General features: G+C 50.8%; 1 protein-coding gene across 1 annotated transcript; it reads left to right on the top strand.

Annotated features, from left to right (window-relative positions):
- The first annotated feature begins 3,055 nt into the window (after window positions 1-3,055).
- On the top strand, window positions 3,056-7,478 carry TOB2 (transducer of ERBB2, 2). The gene has a single exon (XM_026868122.1). It carries the CDS (start codon window positions 3,142-3,144, stop codon window positions 4,162-4,164), a length of 1,023 nt encoding a protein of 340 aa, XP_026723923.1. The 5' UTR covers window positions 3,056-3,141; the 3' UTR covers window positions 4,165-7,478.
- Window positions 7,479-15,607: the final 8,129 nt, after the last annotated feature.

The following is a 15,607-nucleotide window of genomic DNA, read 5'->3' as shown; positions in this document are numbered from 1 at the left end:
CTGCAAAGGGCGCCCGTGTGCCGGCCGGGTGTGGCCCGCTCTGGGGCCGCGGGTCGTCGTCGTGGCAGCCGACTTGTAAAGCCCCTGGGAACGCCGCTGGCGAGGGTGAGCTGGCGGCTCGGTGGTTCCTGGGGGCCAGGCCCCTCTCGGGAGCTTGGAGCGGAGACTCGCAAGGTCACCCGCTGTGTTTGCGTAGCGAGGAGCAGAGGGCATTGCTCTCGTGTTTGCTCTCTGATGCAAGTGACTATTTGGGCTCTCTTCTTGAGCGCGTCAGCGTGCTGGTGAGCAGGGGGTCTGAGGGGGCTCCCGCGTTCCCTCCGCAGAGCAGAGGAACAGCCCTTTGTTTCCACCCGGCACCTCCGCGTTCTGCCTGTGGTACAGTAAGCCTTTGCTCTGGAAATGCTGGCAATGTGGGCAAGCCTCTCTTTATGAAAGACTCGTCAGAATACCTTTTACAACTGATATTTAGTTGTTCTTCGCCTTGGAGCTTTGCTGCTTCAGCTGTTTGGGTTTTTTAAAATTTTATTTTATTACCAAGTTATATTTTGGTGCAGTAGAAAGAGGTTGAGGGGGTCCTACTGGAGCACACCGTATCGTGTCAACAATGAGAGTCAGTGATATCTCTGATCTTCTGTGCCTTCTGCAGGTATCGCCTATATGCAGCTACCTTGGCATCTGTTAGTGTTATTACATGAATTAACTCATCTTTTTTATAGTCGAAGCACAGAGTGTTTCCCCTTTAGGAAGGGGGAGTACTTCTTAGAGAAAGGAGGCAATGATTTATAATTGTATCTCCTCGCTGTCTTCTGCAGAAGGTTGATGAGGACATGGGCTCCTCAAAGTATCTTAAAGCATTTGTGTTGCAAATAGGATGGTAACAAATTTTCACCTTTGGTCCTTTCTCAATTTGTAATTTCTGATTTCTTAATAGATTTTGGAGCTGGATTAGAATTTATCACATGAGATTAAAAGCTTTAGAAACTGGCTGTTTTCTTCTTGCTTAATTTGCTGGGATCCCAAGCTGTCCTCTCCCTCGGATGCCTTGAAGCCAAAGGAGTGAGAGGGCTCTGTGTAATTCCTGCTTTGAGGTAGTATAGGCCATATAAGATCTAGTTAACGTTTAGGTGTGCCCTTTCAGGGGTTTGCTTCATGCCATTTTCTCTGGAAAAGGCTCCATCTCTGTGCTGAGACTCTTGCCTTCTGAAAATGGCTTCTCCTTCCTTTTCTCTGAAAAACTCTGGCTGTTTATTTCTTTGCTGTTCATCTGTTTTTATTTGAACTCAATCAGGTCTTGGTAACCTACCGAAAGTTGTTACACTACAGTAATTCCTTAGAGCAGGTTTTAAAGGCAGGATTTCTTGCCCTCTTTTTCCATCCCCTCATTTCTGTGTTGTTTTCTGTTGCCGAGTCAAACCCAAAGGGGATTCCTTCCAGAACTGACCACCTTGTTGACAGACTTGAGGTGTGGGATTTGCTTCTGAACTTCATTATCCTGAAGCCAAGCCTCTCTGAACTCAGACTAGTACAGAAAAAGCATAGAATCTGCACCCCTTTTTATAATAAAGCCTCAAAATATTTGAGGGTTTCTTTAAAACGTATTTAATCCTTTTTGCCCACTAAACTAGACCAAGCAAACAAGTCTGGTCAGTTTTTACTTCCTCCTGACCTAGACCAGCATGGATACCTGTTATGCTGCTGGGATTCCCAGTTTTTCAGGGAAATGCTGACAGTGTATGTTTGTACTCCATCCACACGCCCAAATAATTGGCGTAAGTCATAAACAATGGCTTGAGTGCTGCATGAGAGCATCTCCAAAGCCCATTTTAGGAAGATGCTTGAACACGGTGTGTCTGTTTGAGCAAGGTGAGGGCAGCTGAAGACAGAGTGGCCTCTGACTAAGCTGCCAGTAATTAAAAACTGGATATTCTGCTTCCCCCTGGAGAGGCGTGGAGGCTACTGGAAGTGTGCTTCCTCTTAAAATATCCGTGGGATTCGTTTTCTTTGGATGGGTGACAGAGCATGGTGCTGACCTATCTGGGTTTTTTTTTTGTACCCAGACGAACATTGTTTGCAAATCTCTGTATAATGGGAGAGTTGAGTGTTGTGGTTTTGTATTGTGCTTTTGTGGGTTCTCTCCATTTCAGAAGCTTCTTCACGAGGGAGGGAGGGAAGGAGGATTACTTCAGTCTTTGGCAAGCATTTTCAGTTTTTATTAAGAAGGTACCTGATCCTGGCAGACCTCGTCTTCCCTCTGTGCAGGGATAAGCGATGTGAACTGTATTGGACAGGCTGTTGGCACCCGTATGTTTTTGTGACCTTGTGCACATTTCCTGTCCCCCTCTCCCCCACAACTGAATTAAACTGGGATTTTAGGCTTGTAGCTAGGCAGAGCCCTAACTGGATATGCTTAATAAGATATGTGCCTGCCAGTCAAGGAGATAATAAACACAGGCTGGCAGCTGGTGCCTCAGCACCCTCCCTCGCTCCTTCTCATCCCTTCTGCGCTTCTGCCAGCAGGATGTGGCACCCAGCATGACCACCCAGCCTCCCGGAGGAGAGGCTGGCCCTGCTGTCCTGAGCACGAGCAGGTTTCTGCACAAACTGCTGAGTGAGTCACGAGGCTGTTCAGGTGCTGCGCTTATGTTCCGGGGAGGCTGGTGCAGGTGAGCTGTGCTGGAAGCAGCTGAGTGCTAGGGCAGAGAGAGGCGTGTTAGATGTGCTGATACAGCTCTGCCAGAGCAGACAGTTGGCCTGCCAGGTTTCAGCAGTGGTATTTGGCAGTGTGGTAAGTATAATGTACATACCTCTGTGCAGGTAGTAGCTACACCCTTATTTCTTCTGTGGAGGAGCAGGGATATTCCTCCCTGCCAGCATCTTTCTGGTTTGAGGGCCAGTAGATTTGGGGTGACTCTCCTAGAGGGCATCAGTGCTTGTTAGTGTTTGTGCAAACTGCTCATTCTGCTTTTGTTAATGAAAAAACATGGCTGTTCACCTCAACAGGTGGAGAGTTGTTGTGTTCTCTCGTCTTCATCCATCCTTTTCTTTTTTTCCCTAGGTCTGTTTGGAGCCAAATCTTGTCTATGTGTGTGTCATTTTGTCTCTTTTAATACACTGCCCTGACTTGCTTGCCGTGAAGGGAGTATGCATCTGGAGATCAAAGTTGCTCTTAACTTCATCATCTCATACCTGTACAACAAGCTTCCTCGGAGGCGGGCAGACCTGTTTGGTGAGGAGCTAGAGCGCCTGCTGAAGAAGAAATATGAGGGTCACTGGTACCCAGAGAAGCCTCTGAAGGGATCTGGCTATCGCTGTGTTCATATAGGGGAGACAGTGGATCCAGTGGTGGAGTTGGCGGCCAAGCGGAGCGGGCTGGCCGTGGAGGATGTGCGCGCCAATGTGCCAGAAGAGCTGAGTGTCTGGATCGATCCTTTTGAGGTTTCCTACCAGATCGGTGAGAAGGGCTCTGTTAAGGTCCTCTACCTGGATGACAGCGAAGGCTGCAGCGCCGCAGAGCTGGACAAAGAAATCAAGAGCAGTTTCAACCCCGATGCCCAGGTATTTGTTCCCATTGGCAGCCAGGACAACTCACTGTCCAACTCTCCGTCCCCCTCCTTTGGCCAGTCACCTAGCCCCACCTTCATCCCTCGCTCTGCCCAGCCCATCACTTTTACCACTGCCACCTTTGCTGCCACCAAGTTTGGCTCTACCAAGATGAAGAAGGGTGGAGGAGCTGGAGGAGGGGGTGGTGGAGCAGGGGCTGGGCAGCAGCCAAGGATGGTCAGGTCTCCGACCACCAACCTGCTGAAGCAGAAGGGCCTCTCCCTGTCCATGCACTCTCTGAACTTCGTCGGGAGTGCTGGGAGCCAAGCCCCACAGTCACAGCTCTCCCCCAATGCCAAGGAGTTCGTTTACAGCGGTGGGTCGCCGGGAGCCAACAGTCTCTTCTTCGATGGGGTTGCCAGTGAGAGTCAGGCCAGCAGCATCCCGCCGACATCGCAGTTCAATGCTGGCACAGGTGGTACCTTTGATATGGCTCAGGTCTTTGGTGGCAGCACCAACAGCCTCTTTTTGGAGAAGTCTCCCTTCGTGGAAGGACTCAGCTACAACCTGAATGCCATGCAGTATCCCAGCCAGTCGTTCCAGCCTGTTGTCCTGGCCAACTGAACACAAAGAAGGAGAGTATTCTGGGGTGGGGAGGGAGGGGGGGAAACAAGAACAAAACAAACAAGAGGGAGAGAATAGAAATATACAGAAAATATTCAAATCTTATAAATATAGCTTCTTGGGAAAAGAGAGAGCCCGGTGTTGCGCTGTGCTGGCAACGCTCCTGAAGCACTGACTTGTTTTTTAACTCAGTCCCTGTGCTTTTTTCCAACTCACTTTTTTACTCCTTAACTGAGTCTTTAGATTTTTTTCAGTTTGTGTTTCCCCCAGCCCAGGCTGATGCAACCATAGGTCACGATGCTCCTGATTCCCTGCACCCGCCCCAGCGCTGGACACAGGGTCCTTCCACCTGGGTGTAGGGATGTTGTCTTCGTACCGCTGGAGGAGGAACAGGGAGAGGATGAGTCAGTGTCAGTGGAGATACACACACTCTTCTTGTGTGCTAGCCAGAAATGGGTGGGTGAGCTTGCTTTTTCTGTTACGGCTCTGCGTGTAGACGGAGAGCATCTACTGTGCCCATGGGCATAGACTGTTGTGCTGTTGTTGCTCCAGCCCAGGCTGGCATCAGCTGTTCTCTGTGTGCTGAAAAGCACCAACTCTTCTCCTTGACCACCTCCCAGCATGTAGCAGGGAGGACAGTGTTACTGTGAAATGGCTTCTTCCTGCTCCCTTCATCTGCACTTCCAGCCACGGCTACAGGAGGACAGTGCTTTGAACTGAGTGACTGGTCATTGTCCCCTGCTCCGCCTGTGGGTGCGGGGGCCTTTCTGTACCGGCCAATTGGCCGGGTGACAGACTTGTGGCGTAGAGACACCTCCAGCCTGTCCCTGCGGCTGGGGGATGCTGATGAGCCAGGCAGCACCACTCGGATCCTGCACCCACTTCCCAGATGTTCTCCCCAGCAGCAGGGGCCAGCATCCCCCTGAGGTGGCCTCTGAGGTGTGAGTTCTTGTTTCCTGCTGTGAATTCATCTTCTTGTCTCTGAGAGGGAATTCCTTTTTAGTTAGCGAGGCAGCACTACTTTTGAGGAAGAGAAAGGGCTATGTTGTTGAAGCCACTCCCTTGAGTGGTAGCATAAGGATTTGTGCTTTTGGCCAGGTACGCACCTGACTAAATCCCCTCCCCTGCCCGTCTTGGAGGAGCAGGAGGAGGAGGTGTCTTGTCTGGTGTGGAAGGGAAGCACCTAGCATAAACTCAGCCTTCCAGCCAGATCATGTCAGCCTGGATAGTGGCAGGCTTAGAACAGAGCAGGGGCAGGCACTCCAAAGTCCTAGCGTGTGAATGTGCCGTGCCTCCCCGCCATGGGGCTGGGATCTGAGAACATTCCTGCAGCTTTCCCGGGATGATGTGCTGCAGTTGGGCTTTTCAGCTGAGTTGCTTCTGTGTCAGGGATTCCAAAACCCACCTGTATGGCAAGATTGAAGGAGGACTGCTACTTGCCCAGGCAGGGTGGAGGCTCTCTGGCTGGGAAGGTTTCCTTGGAGGCTGTTGTGGGAGTATGGAAGCGTGCAAAGAGGAGAGAGATGGAGATGATGAGACTCCAGTCTTTGAAGCTGTCAGTTTAAAAGAAAAATAAGCTTTTTGCTGCCTTCCAAACTTAAGGTTTGGTTTTCTTTTAATTATGTCTCTGGAGCACCCTCTGAAACCCACTTCTCCTGTATCTGTTGAACCAGTGTGCTCTTTCAAGACATCCCTGTTTCAGGGGAGATGGGCTTGAACTTGTGCTTTTCCCCCACTCCCTCCCTTCCCGCCAAGATGAAGGCACTCAAGCCCTCTTGTAGTTGTGTTACTGATGAGCCTTTGCAGAGGCAGTGGGCTGTCCCAGGGAGACTGCCACTGCCTGGAACTCTTTCAGGAGAGCTTCTAGCACTCCCTTCCTTTTGCTGTGTAGCTGGTGGGGAGGCATGGCCCCAACCTCGTGCCCAATGACCTCACACCCAGTGCAGGTTCCTGAGCAGGCTGCTTGCCCTCAGGCTATGACCAATGCAGCAGGTGGGCAAGGAGAGCAGTGCCCAGCTAGCTCCCCCAAGCCTGCAGCCTCAACCTTGCAAGTTTCCAGACTAGGACAAGCTGCTGAGGAATGGCCAAGCTGTTGGGTTCCCCCTTGTTGCTTTTTTTTTTTTTTTTGAACCCTCCACTTATGGACGTTACCACTGCCACCCTGTCCTTCTCCCAAGGAGTGTACTGCTGAGTGCCAGCCCACTTGCCATGCTGGACTGAGGGGTGCTGAGCCCCTGATGGCAGGACCTGGTCCAGTTGTCCCTGCACTGTCCCTGCATCTGGCAAAGCCATCTGTGAGCCACTGCTGCGGGACAGTGTGCTCCCCTCCAGCACAGGGAGGGAGGGGAGAGGTGGGGATGCCCCCAGCCACCCGCTTGTGTCTGTGAAGCTTTGATGCCGCTTTGCCCTGCCACACGTATTATACCTGCTTTAAAAATAGTGGTATGAGTGGAAGGAGGGAAAGAGGAGGGACCAACCTCTGTATCTTAAAAGGAAAAAAGCGTGCTTCAGAAACGTTCCTCCAGCATCAGGCAGCAATGGAAACTAACGGCCTTTTCAGGTCTTTTCTAGTCTTGGATGTAGGCGTTCAGCTTCAATTTTATTTTTTAAAAACCTGCACTAATTTACCTGGTTTCTTAGGAAGAGAAGAGAGAAAATTTTTTTTTAACTTTTATTTTTTATGGGTTTGTGTTCTTTTTGTTGATGTCTGTTTGTATTGAATAATTTGCTACATTTGTAAAATGTAAGAGGTATATATAATATATGTATATTTCTAACGTAAAAAAACTGTAATTTTTTTCTTTTCAAGATTTTTTCTTAAAAAGAGGAGAGAGAAAAATATTTTTTCAGGAAAAAAACTTTAAAAAAAAAAAGTGGTGAAGATTCCTTTCTCCCCACTCAGCTTCCCTCCTTTCCCTCCCATCCCTCTCCGAGGAGTGAATTGACAGTTGCCTTGTGGGAGAGAATGAGTGAAAGAGGACAGAAGTCTGTGTGTCTCCCAGCGGAGGGTGTCCATGTGTGCTCTGCTTGGGTTTCTGAGAAGGGGGCTACTGAGAGGGGGAACCTGGGGGTTGCTGTCTTTTTTTTTTTTTTCTTTTTTCTTTTTTTTTCTTTAGCGAAGGAGGAATACAATCAGAGTTTTGTATTCAGAATGTTGTGCAATATTTTGGAATGGGACATTGGTGTGTCTAGAGGTTTAGTTAAAAACAAAAAAACAACAAAAAAAAAACCAAAAACAAAAAGGTTGATCAAATCTGTACAGTTTCTATTGTTCCAGATTTTTTTAAGTTTGTATTAAAAGCATGATATAATAACTGTTTGTTGTGTGGTGTGTGCTCAGTGGGGAGAGGACACCTTAGCCATGCCTGTTCCCAGATGAGGAGGGACATGGCTGCTGCTGAACTCTGAACTGGCCCTTGGCGCCTTCCTCTCGCAGGCCGGGTCACTGATTTGTGGCATGCTCGGCAGCAGCTTCATTGCATCAGGAATAGCCTGGTGCTGCGCAGGCTTGTGCAACATGGCAAGGGCAGCTGTCTCCCTGACCTCTTGTGCTAACAGGGAATAGCAACAGTCTAGGAAAAAGTGGCGGAGTGCCTGGCCCTCCAAGTCCTGCCATGATTCAGCTCCCTGGTGAGGGAAGCAAAGCCTCTCTCCCTGGGGGAGCGGCATACTTTGCCTTTGGCGCGTGATGGCTCTGGGGCCTTCAATCAAGTCAACAGAGTTCTTAAAATTCTTCTGTGGCAACTTGCCAGAGCTGTCACCTGTGAGGCTGGGCTGGGATCTGTGCTGGGTAGATGGAGCCTTCCCTGGCGGTGGTTTCTGCAGAGGGGATGCTGTTTGTGGGTCAGTTTCTCTCCCCTCTGTGCAAACTCATTTGGGGTCTATCCTGGACTTGCTGAGCAAAGGAAGCCTTAAGGTGCCTGTGCAGGCTGTGTCCTCTCTCCTGGGAATGTTCTAGGGTGACTTCTAGCAGGGTGGGCTTGAGGCTGGGTATGAGAACAAGCAGTGGAGATGGAGGTCTGATTTTTTTTTTTTTCTTTTTTCTAACCTCTCATTGCTCAGCTTTAATCAGAGTTTCTGTCAGAGGGAGCCACTGCTTTTTAACAAGATGGGCTGAGGTGTTTCCACTGTGCTGAGGAAAGTGTTGAAAGACCCGTCCCACCCTACGGGTGCCGTGTGGCCCAGCTTCCCCAGCCCCACTGTGCTCCTGCTGCCTCCTGCTCGAGGGGCGGCTTGCAGCAACCCTGCTGCCTCCTTAAAAAGCTGTTGGAGTTGCTCTGAATGTACTTGAGGAAACCAAAGGTGGAGCTGGTACTGGTTACTGGCTCCCACTAGCATCCTTGCCTGCACCCCCTCAGCCCCTCTAGCCTGAATTTCTTGCTGGAAGACCTTGGTCTGCTTTGCCCTTGGCTTTGCAAGCCCTGGGAGCTGGGCTGTTGCTTGTGCCCGCTTCGTGCCACGTGACTGTCACACTCTGCTAAGCAACAAAACTATTTTTTCCCCTTTGTGTCTCAAACCCCTTGTAATCATTTATCAAGAGCATGCACAAACTCTTGCCCTTAGACATGTTTCTGGAAATGGAAAATTGAGGGCAAGTATGTGCCTTCCTGATCCTTGCCCTGCATTTGCTAGGTGGCAACGCAGGGAGGCACAGAGCCTTTCCCTTTTTTGGGCACAGGTAGGCCAAGCAGTGGGGCCTAGAGTTAGTTTACAACCGATAGCTGTGCAGCCTGGGCAAGGATTAGAGAAAAGGATTAGTATAGCCTCGCTCCTTCTGAGGTATTTGTCCATGTGCTGTCTCAGGGAGCCTGAAGATTGTGAGGAGGTGAAACACCCACCTGAAAGCAGCATGCAGGGACAGGGGTCTGCCCTCTGTTGACGTGCAGGGAGGAAAAGAGGTGCCAGAGCCCCACACTTGGCTGGTGCAGGGTCGTGCCCAGACATGGAACTGTTTGCTGGGTGTTTGGGCAGTGACTGAGTCAGTCCTTAGATAGGGTGCTCCAGTAAGGCACAGCAACAAGATGGGACCTGTCTCCTGAAACCTCCAAAGCAAGGGGCGTGGGGGTGTTGTTTAGACACTCATCACAGGGGACTCCATTATTAAGAAGGAAACTTGTAACTTGAGTCACCGAGCAGGCGGGCTCCCACCTGAAAGGAGGAGACACTTGGAGTAGAAAATGCCATGCTTCAGCCTTGGGCTTTTCAGTCTGTGACAGCAGCACTTTCTGACACAAATCAGGCTGTTCTGGGAGAAGGGAGGGGGCTGGCAGCCCAAGGAAAGCCTTATGCAAGGATGAAAAGCTGCCTGTAAGGCAGTGGTGCCCTGGACTGTGTTTTAAATACAGGCCCAGTGAAACAGCCTGATTTTGCTCCATCAGGAGAGCATCTCCTGCTGTCCCAGAGTCTCCCAGACTTGGGATTGTTGAGACTGAATAACACATGGCACAGGCCCCAACAGCGAGTGCCTCCCCGTGCCCCGGCACTTGCTGATGTGACGGGACTAGAAGGTGGAAAAACGCCACTGGCTGGGGGCCGGGACCCGCTGAGCCCTTGGCGTCCCTGAGGAGTGCTCCTGCCAACGTCACCTGCTCCCCGCTCACATGGCTGCAGCCCTGGGCGCTGCCTGTGGCTCCGGCGGGTGTGAGGCTGACGCCACGGTCGCGGAGGGATGGCCAGGTCTTCCCACCCCATGTGCGTCCTCTGCTGGAGCGCAGGCACCAGCCGAGAGGCAGGCTGTGGCCAAGGTTATCCGCCTCCCAAACCTTGTGCTTTTTCCTTTGGTTTCTATGGCTGGGCTCCAATTCAAACACAGCCAGGAACACGTTCGCCCTGGCCCTTGCAGAGCTGTTCTTCCACTGTCCCCCCTGCTGCCACCTGCATCATCACCTCCAGAAACCCTGTCTGCTTTTTATAAAGCTGCCAAGAACGAAGCTTTCACCCCTTGACCCCAAGACACCCCAGTGAAGGCTAAGCCCTGGCCGGCACACATGGTGCATTTAAGTGGTACCTGTCAGAGAAGGGCCAATTTATGTGACGGACAGTGCGTGTGTGGCTGTTGCCAGCAGCAAAAGTTACTCCAGCAGGGTAAATGCATGTGCTGGGGAGGGACACGTAATTTTTCTTTCCCCCCCAAGAAGCCCTCAGAGGCACAGTAGTGGGTTAGGAAAATGAGATCTCTACGAAGAAGGTTCAGGGTTAAATTTTGCTGCCTTGCCTTGAGGAGAGGCAGGGAATGGTGCAGTTGAAAGCATGGGGGAACTCGCTTCCTCTTCACTGAACACCAAGGAGGTCAGTGTGGTCCCTGTGTTATTCCGCACTTGCTGAGACCTAGCTGAGGGGTTTTTTTGCTTGTTTTTGTTGGCCTTGCGCAGTCTGCCATGCTGCTGGTGCAGCCTGACTGCTGAAGGAAGCAGATCCCTGGGACGGAGCATGTCCCTCCCACTCGGCAGGGTGTTTCCACCAAGGACAAAGTTTTCCTTCGAGTGAATCAGCCAGAAACTGCTTGCAGAAGGTGCAGCTGGGGCTTTCATCCGTAAAAAAAAAAAAGCCAAACCCAAAATGACCCACACAAGGTGGTGTGTAGGGAGGTCAATGGGCAATGTTGCTGCAGCAGGAAACGCTTCTTTCATGGGCCTCGGTTGCAGAGCTTGGCAAATTCATGCAAGGGCCAAGTCCAGCTTCCCTCAGCAAGATGCACTTTTGCATTTCTTGATCTTCCTGCAGTCAGGTTCAGTGTCAACACGTGTGGCTCCGGGCTCCCACAGAGGCCTGAGCGATGTTGCAGCAGGCCCTGGGTGCCTTTCCAAAATCTGAGGTCACCCTCCGCCCCTGCCTGTGCCCAGCATTGCTGTGCAGCGCCTGGCTGCAGCCGAGAGGACACATCAGTGGCCCCCGCAGAGCCCGCTGCTTGCCAAAGCAGTATCGCTTGCACAATGCATGGGGCAAGTGAGGGCTGTGGACATGCAGGAAAACCAGGGAAGGACCAAAGAGACCACATCTGCCAGGGTAGCACTGGGGTTTGAATCCTTGGGACAGACTGGCAGCACAGCAGAGAACAAGGGGAAAGGAGCAGCAGAGGTGTCTGGAAGACCACAAACACGAGCCAGGGATGGGTTGAGGTTTAGAGAGGAAAGGAGGACAGCACCCTGGGGTCATCCAGGGTGTTCACACACGGGTGCAAATATCACAGGGAGGCTGGAACGCCCCTCTTCCCTTCACCACGCGGTGAAATGGTGCGTGTTCCTGGTGACCCAACATGGGTGGCAGCTGCATAGGCCTCCTTCCTGGTTGGCACAGCCCAGCATAAACTCCCAATCACCACCTGGCTCCCTGCTTGTCACACTCTCATGTATTATTATCCTCCAACTCTTCCTCTGGAGTGATCCTGACATGGTGGTTCCCCTCTGGGGTCACCGCCAGCTCTTGAAGGGCGCTCCTGTGTCACAGCACTGCCATTGCCTCCAGCATAGACATGGAGGTGCTGGGGCTTGGGGAGGGGCCTTGGCTTTGCCACACTGGTGAGGAGCACAAGTGCTGGCACCCATCAGTCTCTCCTGCCACCCCACACTGATCCTTGCCAGTGCTGGGAGCTGCTCCAAATGGGAAAGGCAATGAGGCAGAGGGACGGGCTGGAGACACATCGGGGAGGACAGCTTATCTCTTGCAGCCACACCATTGCCAGCTATCCACCAAGGAAGGGAAAGGGCTTGACAAACCCAGACAAAAATAGGATCTAACAAAATAAACCCAGAAAGGGTGCAGGTGGGCTATGATGCTCCAAGGCAGAGCTGCTGAGGAGAGCAGTCTCGCTGTGTAAGCAGTTGCTGTTGGACAGGGCATTGAACGCTATAACCTGCAGCCTAAGTACTAACACATCAGCATGGGGAACCACAAATTGCTGATTTTTGGAAACATAAGCAAAGGAGCTTTCTTATATTCCAGATTATAAATCACAGCACAGATCAAGTATATAAAACCACACAAGAGAAACCTCACTTGTTCCTTCAAACTAGAAACTTGGCCATTAAGACTGATTAATACAAAGCCAGCTAAGAAAGATTATTTTATTCTGATAAGACTATTTTTAATCATGGTGTCATTCTCTTCTCCAAAGGCACAGTGCTCTTTGAAAGATATTATTTTTCCTCCATGGAGCTACTTGGTTCGGGAATTTTTTGACTAACCAGTGCACATAAGCAGAAACCTTCCCAAAGTTAATGGTTACAGAAGTGATAGTGGGGACTACAACAGCTCCATAGCAAGCAGAGAATAATACAGCATCTAACCAGCATGTACTCCATCAAAGTCATATTAGATCTGTATTTATTGCAGGAGAAAGCCACTGACCACATCTCTTTGTCATACAGATATTCAGCACACAGACAGCATCATAGCTGAGGAGATTTTCATACTTTATATTTTTAAGAGAAAATTCCAGGCTTCCCATTGTGCACCCTAATATGCTACAAAAGGACCTGAGCCCATCCAACCTTGGTCCCAGTGTTTTGTATCATGGGGTGCCTGAGACCAATGCGCTGACTCCATGGAGTAACTGCTAAGGGCTGCTCTGGGGACCTGTGGGTCTTCCAGCAGCACCTGATTAATCCCTGCCCCTATCACTGAGTTTCTCTGGAAAGCAGGACAAACTGGTTGAACAAGGTCATCTGAGGCCCACAACAGTAATCTGCAAAGCATGACTAGGAAGTGGAGGTCTGTGTTGGTAACTGTGCTGACCCTTCCCTTGCCTGGCCAGTAGAGCTTCATAGTCCAGAACCGGTTGGGGCTGGACATCTTCCTTTAGCATACCTGGTGTTCTGAAAAGTTGCGCAAGTGTATTCCCCAGAGCTGCTCTGCCCACATAGGGCTGCAAGAGCCGGTGGGAGCTGCCCAATTATCATGGGGAAGCCACAAAAGCAAGACCACAGAACCCCACTGGAAAAGCCCATGTTGCCTTAGTGGTGCAGCAAAGCTTCCCGTAAATGCTGAAGGTGCCTGTTGGCTTCCACAGCCTGGGAGGTAAAAGGCTGGGGGGGGATGGGGGGTGTGTGTGTCACTGTGTTTGGCTGGTTGAAAAACCCCACTGATTTTATCCAGTGAGACTTGTTGACCTCGACAGAATTGGGTACAGGTTGCTGGCTGTGATCTCATTAAAAAAACCCCTACACCTCCCTAGGTATTTTTCTGTGATACAACTCAAGGAAGGTACAATTAGCAAGGGCACCCCCATTTACTTCACTGTCTAATTTTTTTCCTCTTTCCCCAAAAGGTCTGCACACAGAAAAGGGTCTTCATTGCAGGCTGTGCCGCTGCCCTGCCAGCCAAATGCACCGAGAGCTCTTTCTCTCCTTCCATGTCTGGCAAGGTTGTTGGCCATCCTACTCTTCACCTGAAGATGTTGGTGGGGGAATTAGTAACTGCTGCTGCTGGAGGGAGTCACGTTTCCTCCTGGAGGTACTTGGCAGGATCTTACTCATCTTGTGGTGGCCGTGGCTGGCTTTCCAGGCTCTGCCACTGGCAAAGTAGGCTGCAGGGCCATGGCTCTCCACCTCACCACCACCCAACAGCCTCTGGCCCAGGGGCACAGACAGCTTCACTCCTGCCTGGAGCCTGCCCTGCCAAAGAATTTGCTTGTGCTGTGTGAATGCTGACCTCTTCACACCTTGCCACGAAAAGCAGGCTGGACCTCAGGGAGTGAAATGCTCATGCACCTGGGGAGCTTGGAAAGCAACCTTCTCTAGAGCCCCAGCCCTCTCCTCTCCCTCACCTCTCTATCTTCCTTGCTCCAGTGAATTATATTCCCTAAATGCTGTGGCCTGATCCTGGGAACAAACAGCAGCAGGGCGTAAGAGAGACTTCTGCCACCAGTGAGCAGCTGTATGTCTCCCCATAGTACCTTTGCCTCCTGCTGGCCCCATCCCCCTGGGCCATTCACCTGTGATCTGCTGATTCCCTTTTTTTCCCCTCCACAGCTCCTCCTGATTTTCTTCACTTTCCACACATGCACTGCCTGGCTGGCAACAGCTGCCCTCCACGCAGTGCAACAGCATTTGCAAAAATATCTGCATGGCATGTAGCGGCAGGAGCTCCATCGCTGCACTGTAGTGCAGGGGACTTCAAGCACAGCAAGAGCGTTGGCTGCACACTGGTGAGATTTGGAGCTGTTGGCTTGACTGGCAGAGGCATCCTAGCTCTGTTAGCGCTGCTGCAATAGCCCAATTAGTAGTTCAGGTGTTGCCACAGTCTTTGGCTACAGCCCAAGAACTAATGACAGAGCAGGTGGCAAATGTGAGGACTGCAGAAGCGTGGCTGGAGATGAGGGGAGCTCATTCTGAACAGCTCATTGAGACCAGTCTCTGCTGACCAGCTGGGATGATGGATTTTGCAAGGTGGGTTCTTGCTTTGTGGAAATCTCCAAAACACCCTTCAGCCTTTGAAGGATGTTACAGCTGCATTTGGCTCTGCTATGCCTCTCAAGATGTCCAAAATGATCTTGGAATTACTGGAGTGACCATACCCGTGTGTTGGGATTCAAGAGGTCTGTCTGTGAGAGAATAGGTATGTGAGCAGTCCTGCGTGAGAACAAGACTGATAAAAGCCTCAGCCTGAGCCAGAATGCGATAAGGACGTAACCCTGAATGAGGGGAGAGAAACTCGATGAGACAAACAAGGAAGGGGTTGGGACGGAAGAGGAAGTTACACAAGTCAGGAAGCCTGGCGAGGCTGATGTGGCACTTTTTATCCAATCATAAGAAGGTTTAAAGTGCGGGCTAAGTTAACTGTCTGATCTTGAGGACTTGTACTGCATGTTACTCATGTGTGCGGGAGAACGTTATAAAAGGGTTTTCTTAGTTGTAATAAATGGGCACTGCTTGATCTCATTGGTCATGTGTGTGCTCAGCTCTCCTGCACCCATGGCCACTGGTTTACAGCAGGAGGAAAACTCATTAAACCCCAGAGGTGTTTAATTGGAAGCAAAGTGGCAATGCAGCATTGACACATCATAGATGTTGATGCAGTAGGATGATAGGGGGGCAGAAATGTCATTGACTGATGAAAGACAGGTTTGTCTGTCTTACCGAATTCCTGCGCTGTGTGTCTACCACAAATGGCCTGAGGCACTTGGGAACTACTGACCCCAAAGCAAAGCTATGGAGGGAGGCTGGGAGGGCAGAGAGGAAAGGCTGAAGAGTGGCAATGAAAACTGTAGAAGTATATGGGTGGCGCTGTGAAGAATGTACAACCTGACACGCAGCAAGAACTTGAGGAGATTTTTCCCAGCAGGTTGAAGAACTGGTTAAAAAGAGGCTTAGAGCTATGACCAAAGAAGCTGTTGATGCGGTTTGACTCCCACTGTGCTTACAGAAGCAGGAGTTTATATATTCTTTGTAGGCAAACAGGATTATGTCAAACTACCTAATGCCATCATTCAGTTCACTTACTAATG

Source organism: Athene cunicularia (genome assembly GCF_003259725.1).
Source record: "Athene cunicularia isolate RWA chromosome 1 unlocalized genomic scaffold, athCun1 chr1_part2, whole genome shotgun sequence".
NCBI lineage: Eukaryota > Metazoa > Chordata > Aves > Strigiformes > Strigidae > Athene > Athene cunicularia.
The sequence above is the reverse complement of the archived record's forward strand: the minus strand, read 5'-3'. Positions and strand labels throughout refer to the sequence as shown.